The sequence below is a fragment of the Molothrus aeneus genome, chromosome 4 (genome assembly GCF_037042795.1).
Source record: "Molothrus aeneus isolate 106 chromosome 4, BPBGC_Maene_1.0, whole genome shotgun sequence".
NCBI classification, from domain to species: Eukaryota; Metazoa; Chordata; class Aves; order Passeriformes; family Icteridae; genus Molothrus; species Molothrus aeneus.
The window spans coordinates 49,978,832-49,996,364 of record NC_089649.1 but is presented as its reverse complement, the minus strand read 5'-3'; the positions used below and the strand labels follow the sequence as shown (position 1 = coordinate 49,996,364).

The window sequence follows — 17,533 nt, the reverse complement described above, 5'->3', positions numbered from 1 at the left end:
GGTGGTAGGTAAAGCATACCTATACCTCTCAATGCAGTTGGAAAAACTGGGCCACAAGCCCAAAGACTGATCAATCAGTGGCAATACCAGCAATAATGTGAAAATGATCTCCTCATCCTGGTCCTACCTGTCAGCCATTTAGGCTGTGTTTTCTTCGCATTTTAAAGAATAGTGGTGGGCACTATGAGTGCTGAGAAGTTGTATCCACTAGCTCTTTGAATCAAAAGTTGGCAAAGTAAATATTTTGTTTTAGAATGGTGTTTGTGCAGATTTTAGTGTAGGGGAATTAATTTGTCAGTAAGTAAGTAACATCAATTTATTTTAACCAATCTTTATGCAAGCACATAGAAATTATTGGCTTCCTATAGCTCTAACTATAACTTTGCTCTGATCAACCAAAAAAATAAATATAGGCAGCAACCTAAAAAAGATCAGAGTGAAGTGGTGGTGGTGGTGGTTGTGGGGAGAGACAGCTTTCTTTTAATTTTTCTGCAGCTAGCTTAAACTTGTCCATTTCTACTCACTGCACGTTTGGCATGAAATGCACTTGTTTTCTATATCCAAGTAACACTCTCCTTCATGTTGAAAAATTCACTGATTGAACTGAGATTAAAGTATAAGCTTTCTTGTGGTTGAGGATTGTTGGCCAAGCTACAGGAGAGCAGGGCTGAAATCCTGGTTTGTACATATCCGGTAAGACAAGTCTTTGTTCTTTGATTCATTATGAGATACACTCGTAGAGTAAGCCTGTCTGTTCCAGATTGACAGCTTTGCCTTGAAACACACATGAAAAGATGCATGGAGGGCTGGACTACCTGAAGGGAAAAAGGTGTAGGATGAGAAGTGCAAGCAGCAAAGCATCAAAGCAGCTAGAAGGGAATTCTGCTCAGCATTTGGTTATGAGCGTAACCTGCCTGTCTCCTGTCCTTCAGACAGCCATGTACTTTTCACTGTCTGTCAAAAGTGAAAGAAGCTAATTTTACACCCCAATTGAACAGTAATAGCTCTAATGACTATCAGGAATACTTCATACTTTCTTGCAACATTTTCAAGACTTCTCTGTCAGTTACTGATTACCCTAATCTTTTGTTGTAAATAGCTGGCCTGAATATAGCATTATGTAGCTGGCAGATGACATAACCTGCTGAAGCAGTGTTTTGGCTGTAGTACTATATCTGGCATAGCATGCAAGAAACTAAGCTGTGGCAGCCCAAGGTTGTGCCATCATTACCACTCACATCAGCTGCCAACATTAATTTTGATGAGGAAATCTTTGTATGAAACTTTTGAAGTCGTAATATGTGTAGAATTCGAATCACAGAAGTTTTGTGATTTGTCAGACAATTTCTACATGTGGCTATTGATGTTGCAACCAATTTCATTCCTGAATGGTTTTACAGAATTTCAATTGTAGTTTTAACCTGATTCTGTCTAATATCTCTGCATTCTCACTGGTTCTAGACAGGCTTGTTTTGTCACGCTTTCATATAAAATACAATAACAATATTTCACATGATTTTGTGTGCAAGCAGTGTTAACTGAGCTATGTTTCAATTTAATTTACAAGAAGAATTAATAAAGTTCTACTGTAACTTCCTTTGGAGTTTGTATTCTTGTAGAAGTTGTGATACTTTGTGTGCTAGGTATTTCTGGTTATTGTATTTTTAGGGTTTTATTAAGGGTGTAAAGTTCTGCCACAGCAGTAGCCAATATGACCATTTCTGGCTTGTATAATCTTAATCAAAGAAATACTTGGACTGATACCCTAGTTCATGTGATTGAAATCCTGTCTCTCACAAACTGAACTAATTAATTTTCATGCCTAATAGGTGTTTGGTAACACTATATGCTTGTGCTTGTGTCTTTGTTAAATGGATATTTTGTTTAGCAGAACACAGGTGTTGCTTTGTCCTCTGTACTGATGTGCTCATAACCACAGCTGCCATCACAGTATTTAACTTTCCATCATGAATTAAGGCTAAGTCATAAATGAGGAAGCTTACTTTAACTCCTGGGCATCCAGATGCATGGGGTAATAAAAACACTCATCCAAGTAGATTCAAGTAGACAGCCTTCTTCAGGATATGGAAGTTTTAATAGGACAGTCTCGACACCAGGCTGATGTGTGGGCAGAGATAATCAGAGCCCCCACGCACTGAGGTTTTCCTTACTCCTCTTGAAGGCTTCATTGCCTGTGGTGGTGTTGTGTGACCTTCTCCCACAGGCACCTCAGCAGAGCCTGTGTTTGGAATGGCTCTGTTGCCCTGCAGAAAGAGATCTCTGCCCACACAAACATAAATGACAGAAGGGTGCTGAGAGGCTGCATCAGTCCTTCATCCCAAGGCATGAGAGCTCCACACAGAACTGAAGCACCTCAGAAATGTCACTCACTAGGTTACTGAGTCTTTAGTCAAAATACAGTCCTCCTAGGTGTAATGAAATGTTTGTACACCTATTTTTTGTGTTCAGTGATAACATCATCATTTGATTACAAATATTTATGAAATGTGAAGCATGATAGCCTGTGGTAAAAAAGAGATTTTATCAATTGTATCAGCTCAAGAATTTTCTTAAGTGTATCATATGCCTGTGGATAAAATACTAGATAATACTACATTAATTTGGTGTTATAAATAGAATTAAATTTAGTGGAAATAAGAGAGTTCCCCAGTGAAGTTGACTTAATTTTTTTATAAATTAGTTATTAATCAGTTTTATATTTTTAGCTGTATGTCACCACTATTTAATTGCTCAGCAGAGGGAGGAGAGAAAGTCAAGTCTCGTGAGCAGGAACAGAACTTCTGCAGCATGCCATTGGAAAGTCAGTTTTCCTGCAGCAAGTAGTAGCTCTTTTTTCTATAAATAACATTTATGTCTGTACCTGGTTCAGCCTCCTGGATATAGGTTATGGGCAGGCTTATTTATTGTGTTTGTGCGGGACAGCTGCACAACAGCACCAGCACCATGGTTGGGTTCCCGAGGTAACTCCAGACCCAGAGGTGACACAGGTGCATCGTGTCTGTGCATCATGCATCACTGAGCATTCCCTGAGCAACAGTGAATTTTAGCCCCTCTGAGATGACATTGTGCTCTTTCTTCAGCATCAGCTGACATCAGTAATTGGCTTTTTTTGTAGTTTAACACTTTTTGTATTGGCTCTGGGAATATGACAGTTTATAGCTTTAAAGCCTCTGAAGTTGAAATTAAAGATGAATGTATTTATTTATTTTATTTTTTTTCAATCTGAACAGTTCCTTTTTGAGAGTGAAGGGTGAATTCCATTGTTTTGCCAAAAATATTATCAATCTAAATACCAATAATTGAAATCTACAACAATTTCTTTGGGAGGCTTATGATTTGGACCAGTGAGTGTGGAGCCTCTTGCTTTTCCATGTGAAAACTACCTTGTTTAGGGCAAATCCTGAGCTCTCAATAATAGCTATTTGTTTAGGTTTAACAGAGTTTTGTAGAATGTTGTAGTATGACATAGTAGAATGTTGTAGAATGACATAGTAATTCAGGTTGTAGGTCTCTAACTGAGCCTGCTGCTCAAAATGGATGTGAGATCAGAACAGGTTGCTAAGGGCTTGATCATTCAAATCTTGAAAACTTCTGAGTCCAGAGATGGCACAACCTATCTGGCTAGCCTGTCCTCATACAGAAAAGAAATACTTATTTCTGCTTTAAGCAAGGTTGGCAAGGATTTCCTGTAGCTTCTCCCCTGGCCACTGTTGAATCAGGAGCCAGAACTGAGGCTGAAGAGGAAATTTTCTTTAGTTGCAGTAGAATTCTGCTGGGGCTTTTGCAATGAAAACTCTCAGTGACACACCAGGTTGGCATGCAGAAGAACTGGGGGGATAGAGAGGTGGGTTATATGACAGGAATGAGCAACTAAGTGGCAAGAGATAAACCTCTTTGGAGCATTTCTCTGGGGCTGTGTTTTAGCCTGTGCCTCATTTCCAGTGACCTGGGAGTATGTGAGACATGGAGGGAGAGGTCTGTGCTTTCCTCACTCTTGGTATAGATGCATTCACAGGTGGACATGGTAGGAAGTCCTGAAACTTTCCATGTTACCTTTTTGGAGACTCTGTTTCACTTTCTGCCTCGTCCAGTTCAAGAACTGCTTTTAGGCAGGTGGGAGATGTGTCTCCATGTCTTGCCTGGGGCAGAGGCTGAGGGTGGCAGAGGTGAGGGTGCCCTGGAAGGTGGTGGCAGTGATGAGGATGGCAGGCAGCCAGCCCCAGCCGGCGCTGCCTCCTCGAGAGAGTCGTGGCTGTGATCTGGTGCCTGTCGTGCTGAGAGGTGGCAGCACAGCCCTTGAGCTGCAGGACCCTTCCCTTGTTCCCAGCACTGCTGGCTGCCTGCTGGGCTTGCCTGGGTCACTGGCCCTGGCCATGGTCCCACACCAGATGCACCTTTTTCTTGCAGGGCATCTTCCTAGACCTGTTCCTGCCCCTCTTGAGAGCGTGTCTCCCTCCAGAGAGGAGATGAGGCAGGGATTCACAAGCTTTGCCAGCAGTAAAGTTCCCTGGAGCTTTGTGGTGTGTCCACAGGTGTTGATATCCTGTTGGCATTGCCAGCAGATGTCTCCAGTTAGGGACCTGTGAGAGCCCAGGCCTGTTTATCATGGGGCATGTTCAGATAAGGGGCCATGGGCTCATGAGGGCCTGCAGGGGTAGGAAACAGGATCCATATATAAGGTGAGGGTTGATTCCTGCCTGCAGAAAAGAGGAAACTTGATCAGATTTCCTCCTTTGCAGCTGTTAAGAAGATGGAGGAGTGGGAGGAGGACAGGAAAGAGAGTATGCAATAGGCTATTTCTGAAATATGTTACTTTTTATTTCAAAAATTAGTCTGCATTTTTTATTTTCCTCCATTGAATGTGCCATTTTCTAGATCTTGGATGCATTAGAAGCACAAGCCATTGGTAGTGGCTGATAGCTCTGCTGCAGATTTTTCTTGATTTGCCTTCTGGAAAAGCAGACATATGGTGGAAGCTGCTGAATAGATCAGCTGAAGTGTTACCCTTGTTTTGAGGTGTAGTTTTAACTCTGCAACAGCCCTGTCCAGATCAGGAAGCTTGCTTTTCAAAGGCATTTGAATTATTGGCTTGATATGGTCTCACCATATTTTTTCAGTCCTCTCTTAATAGTGTTTCAAGTATCTCATTACCTTTAATACAAACTCTGGCTTTTCCCTTCAGATAACAGATTGTTTAGACAACCGTGAAATAAAGGAAGTATTTCATTACTTTGCCACTTTCCAAACCCTAGTATGTGCTATCTGTTCACTAATGCATACATTTGTGTGTTATTCTGGAAGGGGAAGCTAGGGGTGAAATGTGTGCTTATCTCCAGCTAACACAATCCAAGATATCCTACAGTTTTAAAAGCTTGTAAGAGCTATTCCAAACCAACCACATTAATGGCTGATGATGAGGGATTTGAAAAGGAGATTAAAGCACAGCCATTCAATACCAGAATGGGCACATATTGCTCTGAAACATTCTCCCCAGCGCCCTGCTGAGCTCCACGCTGATGGTGTGTTCCACTGTGTGGTTCGAACACACTACAAAGGAGCAGCAAGCACTGCCTTGAGGAACAGGCACATGCTTTTATTTCCACTGTATTCACTCCATGCTGTGTTCCTCTCTCCAGGCCTCCCCAGTGGAACTGGATGGAGCTGACAGCCTGCAAGCCGAGCCCAGCCCCAGCAGTGTGACACCTGCCTCCCCGGAGTGCCCATCCCCAGGTGGGTGCCTGTCCCCAGGTGGGTGTGCTGCTGTCCTCACCCCTGTCCCCAGGTGGGTGTGCTGCTGTCCTCACCCCTGTCCCCAGGTGGGTGTGCTGCTGTCCTCAGCCTGCCCTGCCTGTCCCCAGGTGGGTGTGCTGCTGTCCTCACCCCTGTCCCCAGGTGGATGTGCTGCTGCCCTCACCTTGCCCTTGCCCTTCCTCACTTATGGGCCCAGGTTGAAGCCCACCTTTTGGCAGGAATCTGCTAGGAGGATCACCAGCAGCACCAACAGGGCTCATTAGAAAATGCTGCAAATGTCAGTAGTCTTGACACAAAATGAAATTGTATGCTGTCAGAACAGTCAGTCACTGTAGCAGCCTCCCAAGGGATGTGTTAGAGCCCCTGTGACAGGAGGTTTTTTTCAGGTGCAGCTGAACAGGATGCTAAGAAATCTCCTCTAGGCTCCCTTTCCCACAAAAGCTGGGACTAGATGGTCTGTTGAGGTCCTTTCCAGCCTGGGCTGTTCTGGCATTCTGTGGTTGAAGTTATACACCTGAGTTGTCCACTTGGCCATCTGTGCACCTGAAAAACCAGTGCCACAGCATGCTGTAACCAGAAAGCAACAAGGGCAGAAGATACCAGTCAGTAATAGTTTCTGTTAGACACATTTTTTTCCCCCAAGACATTAAGGAATGGAGAGAAAGAGTAAGAAGGGGCACTTCAGTCCCCATAGGGGCTTTAAATGGGCAGTATTGTGCAGACCTCTAATTTTCTGCCTTAAAGCCTTTATGCATGATTCCTAATCTGAGGAAAGGAATTTGCTGGTAGAATTTTAAGCTGTTTTCCTCAAAAGTGTAAAATATTGTCTTTGAGTAGGCACTTTATTTGTTGTATTCTATTATACTAAGTTCATGGTATTTTTTTGTTGGTAATTTTTTTTAAATATGTCTATTAAAGTGTAGATTGGTATGGGTAAGTAAAAAGTACTATGTCAAGTAGGTGTTTAAATGACATCTTTGGCTGCACTTGGTATGTAAAAATAATGCTCCTGTTTGTTGGGGATAAATGTGACTTAAACAATTGAGCTTTGCCCTCAAACATCAGTGAGGTACCATTCCCCAAAGATTAGAAGCACATGGGCTGTTAGCAAGGGCTCATTAGCTGCCTTAATTACTTTGGCTCCTAGATGCCAAAGTACATCGTTTAACAAATTTGAATTGCATCTGGCAGGTAATGTAGAAGGTGCAATCTTGTAATGAAATGACCAAATTCTCCTCTAAAAGTCAACAGTGATGAGCTGGTGCTGTCTACAAATCACAAAGCCATCAGCTCCCCAGCTGTCAAAAATGCTAAACCTTAAGTACTGACAGCAAATTTTAATATTGTCTGAAGGAAAACTGACATAGCATTGCAAAAATCGAAATGATAAAGTAACATGGAGTTTTCATTAATGTCTGCTTTGGAGGAATGGATGGGGTCCAAACTGTGTGAACTTCTTGTAACCAACCTCCTCTGCTGTTCAGTACAAGCCAAACACTTCCATGCTGTGGCCCCTCTGCCTCTAATGGTGGGGGAACAGCTCCAGAGGAGGGTTTATCTGCCTTGGCAGCAGCAGCTCTTGTCTCTGCTGTGTCCATGTTCTGAGTGGAGTTGTGAGCTGCATCTCTTTCTTAGCTTACTCTCCCAGCCTGTCAAAGAGGTATTCAGAAGCTGCCAGTGCTGCTGTGGTTGGAAAGGGGACAGGATCTGAAGTTTCTCCTTGAGGAGGTTGGAGAGATGTCTGGGTGCTTTTTCAGTGCCTGAGGTGCTGGTGGCTGCTCTGCTTCCAGTGGTGGTATCAGCTCTCAGCAGTTCACCTGTCACAGCTGTACACCTGTGGGCTTCCAGGCTCTTCTCCAGGAAACCAGCATCAACTTGCTGGGTTTCTTTAAGAATTAGATGACAATTAAGTTATTCCAGTCCAAGGAATAACTTAGCAGTTATTGTTGTTAGCAGTTTGATTGTTGTCTGATGGTTAACTGATTGTCAGTGGAAGTGGTAGGTTTAGTGAAAATAGGCAAGCTGAAATATCCTCCAGTGCTGACAGTGACACCATGTCATACAGCTACTTATCTCTGTAACATCTTAGGGTAGGATTCATCACATAACTTCAGTCAAGAAATCTTAGCTCAGTAGGCCCATTGTGGGTTACAGCTCATCTCAACCAGAGGAGTGCCTGATATAAAAGTTTGTGTGACTCTTTCCTAAGGACTTTCTGTTTTTGTTGACCATGAAGGGTATCCCATGATGCCCAAGTCAAGGGTAAGCACATAAATTTTGATAGGTGAATTTCATTCTTTCAGTCTTGTCTTCTCTGAGGGATTAATTTTTCCCATGTTGAAGAAAAAAGTTTATTTTTTCAAAACATCCAGTAAATGGTCTCACAGTACATCCAGTAAGAAACTGGATTGTAAGAAATAGGCATGTTTTATTTGAAAAAGTATCTTAACCTTGCAACATTATCTCTTATGTGTGTGGATTTGGTTTAGATCAAAAGCAATTCAAGTCAACTGCAGCTTGTTCCAGCCCTGTTGTGAAGAGACTAGAATTTCTTCCCAGTCCTGTCTCTTCAGAGGAAACTGCTTCAAGCAAGAAAGATGTGAGGAAAGCTGAAATAGAGCAACAGAAGGAAGCAGAGCTCCCTCCTACGCAGGAGGTATGTACAGGCAAGAAAAAGAGGGAGTGGAAAAAAAAAGAAAAAAGAAAGAAAAATATCTTACACAGAAATGCTTCTTGTGCAAATTGGTATTTTTCTCCATAAAATGTCACTTCACAAGTTTATTCAAAACATGACCGTGACGGATGGTTTCAGCTGCCAAATCATGTGGTCATCAGAGTTCCCCCTCAAAAGGAACTCCAGTGTCTGCTTGTAGTGTTTGAACCTGTTAACTGATGGGACTGGAAATGAGAACTTAACTTACAAACCCCACTTCCCCACCTGTTGGGAGGGCAGAGTATCCAGGTGGTGCAGACAGTGGAGCTTATCCTCTTAGTCCTCTTGAAGTGCTGAACAGGTGCCCGTGGTGGCAGAGGTAGCAAGCAGCTGTGACCAAACTGCTCTTTCAGGTAAGTTAGGTATTGGTTAGTCAGATGGTGTTAGAGGACTGATGTGCAGGGCAGTGGGAATATCAATAGGAAACAGCTACCAGTTACTTACAGGACTTCAATACTGCAACTCCCTGTTGTCATTCTGGGGATAGAGGCTTCATCTTTGATAATGTTGTTTCAGAAAATAAGTAGAAAGGGTTTAAGCTGACCTTTGATTGAACCTGTTGCTTTTTTAATGCTGTTTTCTGCTCCCAAATGTCTGAACAGCTGACTAAAGCAAAAGCCCTGGAAGAAAAGGGGAGTCTAGTGCTGCCATTTTTAAAGAAACTACCTGAAACCAGCCAAGTTACTCTCCATAACTCTGGTCTACAAGGTGAGCAAAAAGCATTTGGAAAACTCAGCCAGACAGCAGCTGAATATGGGCATGTGGTGTTCAGGGAGAGGTGCCTAATCCATGACTTGGAAACTACCCTGTTTTGGTTTTGGAGCTAAAACAGTAATTTTCTACTTTCATTGACTGATATTGGTAGTGTGGCTTCTGTGATGAAAAGGATTCTTCTGGCTATTCCTCTTAAATACAACAGCAGAAATTTGACACAGCAGAGGGAGATCTCTATCTTGCATTTACCTGGCCTAGCACTAAAGGCTGTATTATGTCAATGAGTATTACATATTGCTGCTCACAGATGATAATGACTTAACAATTGGCTTTATCTCACAATAAAATTTTATGGAGATAAATTTTGCACTCAGCTGCTCTTGTGGAGCCCCTCTTCATAGATGAAAAACACACATATCTGACTACATCCTTGAATTTGACCACTGCCCAACACAAGTTCTTGCAATGCAGAACCTTTTTCCTTGTCTTCATAACAAAGTTTTGCTTAAGACTGATAATGTTTAGTAGTTTGATTTTATATTTATTTTAAATATGCATATGTGTAGGTATTGTGGAAGAAAAAGAGAAAAATCAACTGAGGTTTTTTCCCCATAAGAACTTCCTAGATTGTTAATCTATAGGTAATAGATTAATATATAGATTGTTAATCTATAGGTAATAGATTGTTAATCTATAGGTAATAGGCTAACATAGTTAGCCTAATGTTTTCAAGGTTAAAACTACTGAAGGTGATTCACTTTGAAAAAACTGAAGAGGGACTTTTTGCAAAGCCATGTAATGATAGGACAAGGAATAAAAACTTTAACCTGAAAGAGGGTAGATTTAGATTAGGTATTAGGAAGAAATTCTTTATGATGAGTTGCACAGAGAAGTTGTAGATGCCCCATCCCTGGAAGCCTTCAAAGCTAGTCTGGATGAAGCTTTGAGCAATCTGATCCAGTGGAAACTGTCCCAGCCCATAACAGGGGGAATTGAAACTAGATGATCTTTAAATTCATTCCAACCCAAACCACTCTATGATTGTCTGAAAAGGAATGGAATTCTCACATGTTTCTAGTGGGTAAGTACTACCCAAGCAGACTTTGAGACCAATATCATTTTATGTTAAGCAAATCAAACCAAATAGCACATAAAAGGTTGTAGGTCTCTTGCTTTGTCAGTTTTCTGACTGGTGCTGAAACACTTGGCTGCACTCTAGTGTTCACAGCATATAGAGCTCTGGAAGGCTCACAAAATGCATTAAAACCTGTATCCGCAATAGGAATGAATGCAAGCGCCATGCAAAGGGTGCTGCCCTTGCGTCAGTGTGCTTGAGCTCTCACGTGAGTTCAGGTGCCGTGTTGCAAAAGTCGTATTTAAATACCCACAGTCCGTGTGATCTTCAGGTCCATGGTAAAGTAGCTGCCGTGGACCAAGGCAACTGTAGACAAATCCCTCTCGTGGCCAAGGTGGCTCAGGTCTGAGAGTCTGTCCTCACCTTTTCACCACGCTGTTTCTGTTTTGTCTCCGTGCCCTCGCCTGCAGAGCTGCCCCGCGGGGCCCTGGTTCCGCTTAGGGTCCGCAACCACTGGCGGCGCTCGCAGTTTTTCTCGCAGTCAGGTAAACGCGGCGCTGGGAGCAGCTCCAGCCCTTCTGTTCTCCAGCCACAGGTGTCTTCAGACACGGGGCTGGGCTGAAAGCTCATCATCACTTGTTCTACCTCTTGCTTTCGTAGAAAATATCTATCCCTGCTGCACAGTTGACAAAGAGCTGTTGGGTTGCACATTGTTGCGATGCTCTGGTTTCAGGCACCCAAAAGAAATCCCTTGCCTATAAATACCTTTGTCTTAATTTCTTTTAATCAGTCTAATTTTCAAAGACATTTGGATAGAAAATGGCAATGGTTCTCTTCGTAACTGTGGCTCTTGAGTAGTGTAGTTCCATCCTTTTAGCATTGCTGTACTTTTTCCTTCCTTGCACTGAATCATGAAGGGAAAAGTAGATCAAGGTAGGTAAGACTCAGTGTCTGAACACTGCTAACATCTGTGGCCAGAAGTAGATGGCATTAGCTAGTGGTAGAGTAGAACCTGATATTAGTTATTGTGCTCCTTTAAACCCAGATAAAAAGTAGTTTTGTTGGTGATGGGTATAATCTGGTTTTCTGATTTATTTGCTTGCAATTAGTCCTTGCATTTGGTTGTGGGAGTAAATAGGAAACTAACATGCAGATATAATGTAGATTTATTCACAGGCTGAGGAAATTTTGCTATGCTAAATTTAATCTTTCCTTGTTCTGTTTTTTTTTAATAGCTGATTCTGATACTGGTGATAAATCAAATGTGAGTACCTTTTTTTGCGTTATTATTTGGTTTAGTGATTTGTGTTTAGCAGAAATTATTTTTTTATGCAAACTCTCTTGTAACATCCCTAAATCAGAATGAGAACTTTTTCTCATGGACATGTAAGAAGAAAAGTACAACCCAAATCAAGGCATTGTCTGAATCTGTAATTCATGCATTCTTCTCTTATCTGGAGCTAGCTATACAGTATTTGGTTGCTGGAGCCACTAAAGCTTCAGAATCTCTAAATAAGATGTAATTCTAAATTATCCATTGTATTTTAATGCATAGAAATGAAAGGACTTCACAATTCTGCTGTTTCCTCAATGAAACAAAAAAACCCAACAAACCAAAAATGCTACTCTGAAGTATACAGTATTTCACATTCTATTTGTCATATAAAAATAGAAATAATCTCTTCCTATGAGATTCAAATACTACTTGTAGTGGAAAGGGATATGCCAGGAAGTATCTTAAGTTGCCCTTGATTATAAAGATTTTAAGCATATCATGTGATAGGATCATTAGTGAAGCCTGAGGATTTATTAAATTATGAATAAAAATTCAAAGCAAGGCTATAGGCTGTTGTGCTGGCACACATAAAATGAGAGAGAATATTTTTTGCAACCTAAAATTGCTTTTTATGTTGTAAAGAAGATTATAGAGAAGCAAAATATATATGTTCTTTAAATTTGAGTCCCTGGAGGTGACTCTGTTCAGTGATGCTTAGAGCTTTCTTTAAGACCTTTTTCCCCCCTTCAGTTGAAGTTTCCCAAGACTTTCTTTGCAAACCAAATAATTCTTTTATCATGTGCTACTAATGGGCAATCTCAAGTGTCACTGAAGCTAAGAATATTGTCTGCTAACTAAGAGAACCCTTATCTAGTTCCGAATTTCCCATTGTCACATCGTTGGCAGGGTTTAATCAGGCCCAGTGCAGTTTTCTCTGGTAGCCATGTGAAGTGCAGTGTCACAGTCTAATAGCTTGGTTTTCCTTCATGTAAGCGTTTCAATTTTTGGTCCTGGGATCCAGAAGAAGAGCGCAAGCGCCAGGAAAGGTGGCAGCATGAGCAAGAACGCTTGCTTCAGGTAGGGAAGAAACTGTGTGTCTTCCACTGTGTGGTTCAGCTGTTGAATTGTCCCTTTGGACAAAAGTTGAGCATTTTGTGTTTTCCACATCCTCTGTGGATGCTTGAGCAAATTCTGTGGCAGTTGAGTGATAAATGAGCACACACACACACACACACACACACAAACGTTCCATGTGGTTTAGGCACTCTCATGTCTCCCTTACCCACTTCATGGAAAGACCAAAAGGACTTGGTCCTGCAATCCAGTGCACAGTTAAACTGAATGTGTTGGTCCTCAATTATATTTAAATTATGCTGAACATAGACTGCAAAACTTGTAATTATTTGGAGCCTTTTTGTCAAGACTTACAATATCCTAACCCTGATGCCTCTTCTTTAACTCTTCTTTAAAATTATGGTCTTAATAACTTTTCATAGGATTCTGCTTTGTTCACAGGTTCTTCTTGGAAAATACCAAGCTAAATTTGGACATGAAAGGACTTGAGTTTGAGGGGGTTTTGTAAGAGAGGGAAATATCTTCAAAACAGCCATTAGATTTGCCTAGTGGTACAGTAAACTCTAAAAGTTCTAGGTTTGTGTCCTAGTGGGAAGAAATGCAGTGGACATGAGAACCTGAATCTCCCAGTCAGTCAGGAGTGTCTTTTGAAACTGTGACTAGCTTTGATCCCAAAGAAATCACGTCTTTGTTGCATGTAACAGAAGAGCAAACTGTCCTAGGAGGGAGAATAATAAAATGGGGTCTTATAATCCTTTAAGTAGGCCTTGTGTATGTCTATGATTTCTTGAGATCATCTAATTTTGCACCTCTTAAAATAGTGTAAAATTCTCATAATAATTTTTCTGGCACATGGGGGTACACTCTCAATAGTAAATGCTTATTTTCTGAAATAGGCAGATGTGGTTACCAATATGAACAGATGTTGGAACTGGTGTAAGAGAGAAGTGGAAGTCACCATTCCTCTCCATATTCAAACCAGCTCTGGCAAACAATTTTAAACACCTCTTTGAGATAATTTTTTGCGCAAAACTCTGTGAAAACAATTCTTAAGAAATCATGCCTTCAAGGAAGAAAATAAGCTATTTAGCTAATTATAATCTTTTTCTCTTCAAAGCTTTGCACACTCTTTATCTCTTAAACTTGCATAGTTATTCATCATTCATTAAATTGTATTGGCATATCTCTTAAATTAGAGTTAATGGCATATCTCTTAAATTAGTACTGGTGTCTGCAAAACCTGCTTATTTATATGCTACTTTGCTGAAGTTTTTTATACAACCATTGTCTCAGTGTTTCGGGGTCTGTGAAACATTTTTGAAACTTAATACAGTAAGATGAACAAGAAATTATTAATATTTTTGAGCATAAACTTAATTTCCAACCAAAGGTTTTTAGAATTCTAAGAAATTAAACTACTTCTAATGTGTCAAAAGGTCCTTGAAGTTTGAAGGTGTTAAATGTAAGTCCTAGAAAAAAATGGGCAAAGTGAAAAAGAAACTTTTTTTTTTTGACACCCATGGATGTTTCCAATTTTTATCCTTTTATCCTTAATATCCTTTTATCCTTTTATTTAATCCTATTTCTGATTAAACTACTCTTAGCAAATTCATTTTTACTGTGGGGATACTACAGAATTTGCTCTTAATACTGAGTGCTCTGAATTTACCTGCATTTGTATTCATGTACAGGAGAAGTATCAGAAGGAGCAGTACAAGCTGAAAGAGGAATGGGAAAAGGCCCAGAGAGAAGTTGAAGAGGAGGAGCGTAGATACTATGAGGAGGTATAAGGCTCAAAGGAGGAGGTTGCAAAAACAACAAAAAAAATCATCCCATACCTAGATTAATTAATGAAAATCCTCTTCAAGGCTGAATTCTGAGGAGGATTGTTTCTCTTAAACACTGCCATAGATGTTGAGGAAAAATATTTAAATATTTGGACAGGTATCCTCAGCACCTCTGCATAGGTGGAGGTGTCTAATTGCTGTGCAAGTCTGGGTGAGTCAGTACAGCTGTGTCTGGGCACGCTCAGACTTCCCTGCAGGGCCAGAGCCCTGTGTATTTTGGCATATACTTGGTGCCTAGACTTGGTGAAACTCCAGGTGAAATTGTTGTCTGCCTTGGGTTTGATCATGGAGGAATTTTGTAACTGTCCTTAAAAAAAAAAACCAAACAAATCCACAGGAGATATCCAAAGGTTGCAGTTGTGGAATATTAACAATCTAGAAGATAATGGTTTTCTTCTGTTGTATGTAGGTCATTATTGAAGGAAACTGGAAAAGGTTTATAAGTTTGTCTATGCATTATGTAAATGGATGGTTTCTCATCTGTGCTTGAGAGACATACTTGTGGTCTTTTATATAAAACTTAATATACTTGTGCTCTGCAAAACAGTAGTTCCATGCAAGTGAAATATTCTTTCCTGTTTTGGAAATTCCATCTCAGTGGTAAAAGGAATGGAAGTGCAAAACCTCAAAGCAAATTAAAAATTGAGGTGTTACCATTATTCTTGGTACCACAAGTCCTTATCTAGCCATCTAAATTTTGTACATAGCCAAATCTTATTTTTCTTATGTGTTTCATAAGCTCACAGTTTACATTCTGTATTTTTAACCCCCACTCTCTCCTGATCCTCTTTCTTCAGGAACGAAAGATAATTGAGGATACTGTAGTTCCATTCATTGTTTCTTCAAATTCTGCTGAGCTCCTCTCCTCTTCTTCCTCTACCACTGAAGGAAACAAGACAGTGGTGAGTTTCTCATGGAGTAGTAAGGCACTGAAGAGTAATCCATCTTTAGTTCAAAGTTTAATCCTTTGTTAAAAGCCATCAAAGTCTGGGAGCAGTAAGAGTAAGGGTATTCCCTGGGTCCCATCTCTAACTGGTGTGCTGTAGCTTACAGATTTTCACTGAATAACTGTATTCCCAAGCAAACTATCATCCCATTTTTAACTAGAGCAGAGAATGATACTTTCTGTCTGCAGATGCTCTGTCCCTTAAACAGTGCTGTGGAATTTTAATTATCTTCTAAAGCCAACAAAATCTTAAGTGGTTTCCCTGAATACAAAATCTTGAGTGTAAAATAGTGCTTTATATATATCTCAGATGAGACTGAATCCTACCTCCCCAGTTTTCCTCCTTTTCTCTCCCATCATCCCTCCTAGAAAGCAGCGAAACAAATAGAGGAATGTTTGTTTGTTTTCACTCATGCAGCAAAAAATGTTTAATTTAATGCATCTAGCATCTGATTAAGTTAGTGTTTGCAGAGATCAGAGAATGACACCCCAGGTGAAATCACAGTCAAGTAAATTTGGGATTCACAGATGTAATTTCCTCTTGCCTAAGGCACCAGCACCCAGTCATCTGCCTTTTTCCACTGAATTTCAGGATTAGGAGTACTGTATCAATTGATTCTCCTCTCACTCTTCCTGCCCCCCTGTTCTCACTCATCCCTGTGCAAAGGCCTCAGCCATGGCCAATTTTCCACATGACTGTGTAGCAGTAACTTCCTTGGTGGAGCTGCTTATGCCACAGTCAGGGCACTGCCTGCACCCAGAAGCAAAGGATCTCATGCCATTGCTTCTTCAAGCTCCACAAGTCAGGTATGAACCACTCCTGTAGCACTTTGGAAGTAGTACTAGTGCTGCCTCTGAGGATGCCCAGTGCATGTGAGTAATGCTTTGTTCCTAGGCAGTGACAACAAGCTGAGGTCATTCACAAAGTCCTCACAAGTCCAATGGGAGACTGTCTAGACTCTCAAAATAATTCAAGGATTTCTGCCAAAGATTATGTAATGGGAAGTTTTGATTTGCCATCCTTAGCACCATAATTGGTACCTAAATTATTTCATGCTCAGTTTAGTCCAACCAGTTGTTGTTTCAGCCAAAGTCTTAATTAAGTGCAAAGTGAGCCTTATCACGGCCAAGTGGCTCTACTATATAAATGTGAGATGTTCTTTTTGATAATAAGGTGTGTCAACACAATGTTTCTAGGAGCAGCCTGTACTTTTCCCATGTGTGCTCCAATGACAAATTCAAGGGGGGCTCCTTGTTCCTTCTTCATCTGTCTTCTAGAACTCAACTGATTTAAACAGCTGTCCAGTGGAAGGCAAGCAAAAAGAAATTCCAAAGCAGAAAAAGCTGCTCTGGGAGCAGGACACTATGTCACCTCTGAAAAGCAAGGAAAGTGAACTCTGGCAAGAAAAGAGGAGGTATGTATTAACCCTAAGCATTTCTAACCCTGTGGAGCTTTGTGTTCTGTTGGCTTCTGGGATATCACACGTGCCCGCAATTGATGCTGGAGCATCAGCACTTGGTGGCCTCCATGCAATACATCCTGATCAGTATTCACTGGCCCCACAGACCAATGCACGTGTGGCAGTGCACAGTGCTAGTTGTGCATATCAGAAGTGTTGTCTTTTTCTTGTATGGCTTTGTCAAGAGGTTGTCACAGCAATCAGATCAGACCTTAGACAGCTCAGACATCTGTGTGCATCACTGCACTGTCTTGTGCACATTTCACAAGCCATCTGAAAGACTAAAGGAGCAGTAGCTGTTTTCACTCAGAACCTGTGTGAAGTTGCCTGGCTATTTCAGAAATGCCATACCCAATCTTGCCAGGTGGTGTTTGAAGTCCTGGACTTTGCTCAGCTGCTAATTAACAGGTTCCACAAAAGAGAAGAGGCATCTGATGATGCTAAGCAGTGTATAGAGAACATGGATTAAAGCTTTTTTTCTGTCAAAGAAGCTCTTTTGTACAAATCCAAAATGATCTTCAGCTCATCTAAGTGGCAGTTTGAGGTAAGCAGTAAGATTTGGACTATTTGGAGACAAACTTGTTAATTCATCAAAGTTTTTTCATTGCTTTGTCATTGCAAAATTGACAGAACAAAAATCTTTTTTGTAAAAAACA

General features: G+C 40.9%; 1 protein-coding gene across 1 annotated transcript in view; it reads left to right on the top strand.

Moving 5' to 3' along the window:
- The window catches only part of LIMCH1 (LIM and calponin homology domains 1), a 175,678-nt gene that overhangs the window by 145,644 nt on the left and 12,501 nt on the right, over positions 1–17,533 (top strand). Inside the window, exons 21-29 of the mRNA XM_066548481.1 lie at positions 5,658–5,751; positions 8,262–8,428; positions 9,088–9,193; positions 10,745–10,819; positions 11,510–11,538; positions 12,544–12,627; positions 14,316–14,408; positions 15,269–15,373; positions 16,696–16,832. Of these exons, the coding sequence (XP_066404578.1) occupies positions 5,658–5,751; positions 8,262–8,428; positions 9,088–9,193; positions 10,745–10,819; positions 11,510–11,538; positions 12,544–12,627; positions 14,316–14,408; positions 15,269–15,373; positions 16,696–16,832 (890 nt within the window). The remainder of the gene's footprint in view (positions 1–5,657; positions 5,752–8,261; positions 8,429–9,087; positions 9,194–10,744; positions 10,820–11,509; positions 11,539–12,543; positions 12,628–14,315; positions 14,409–15,268; positions 15,374–16,695; positions 16,833–17,533) is intronic.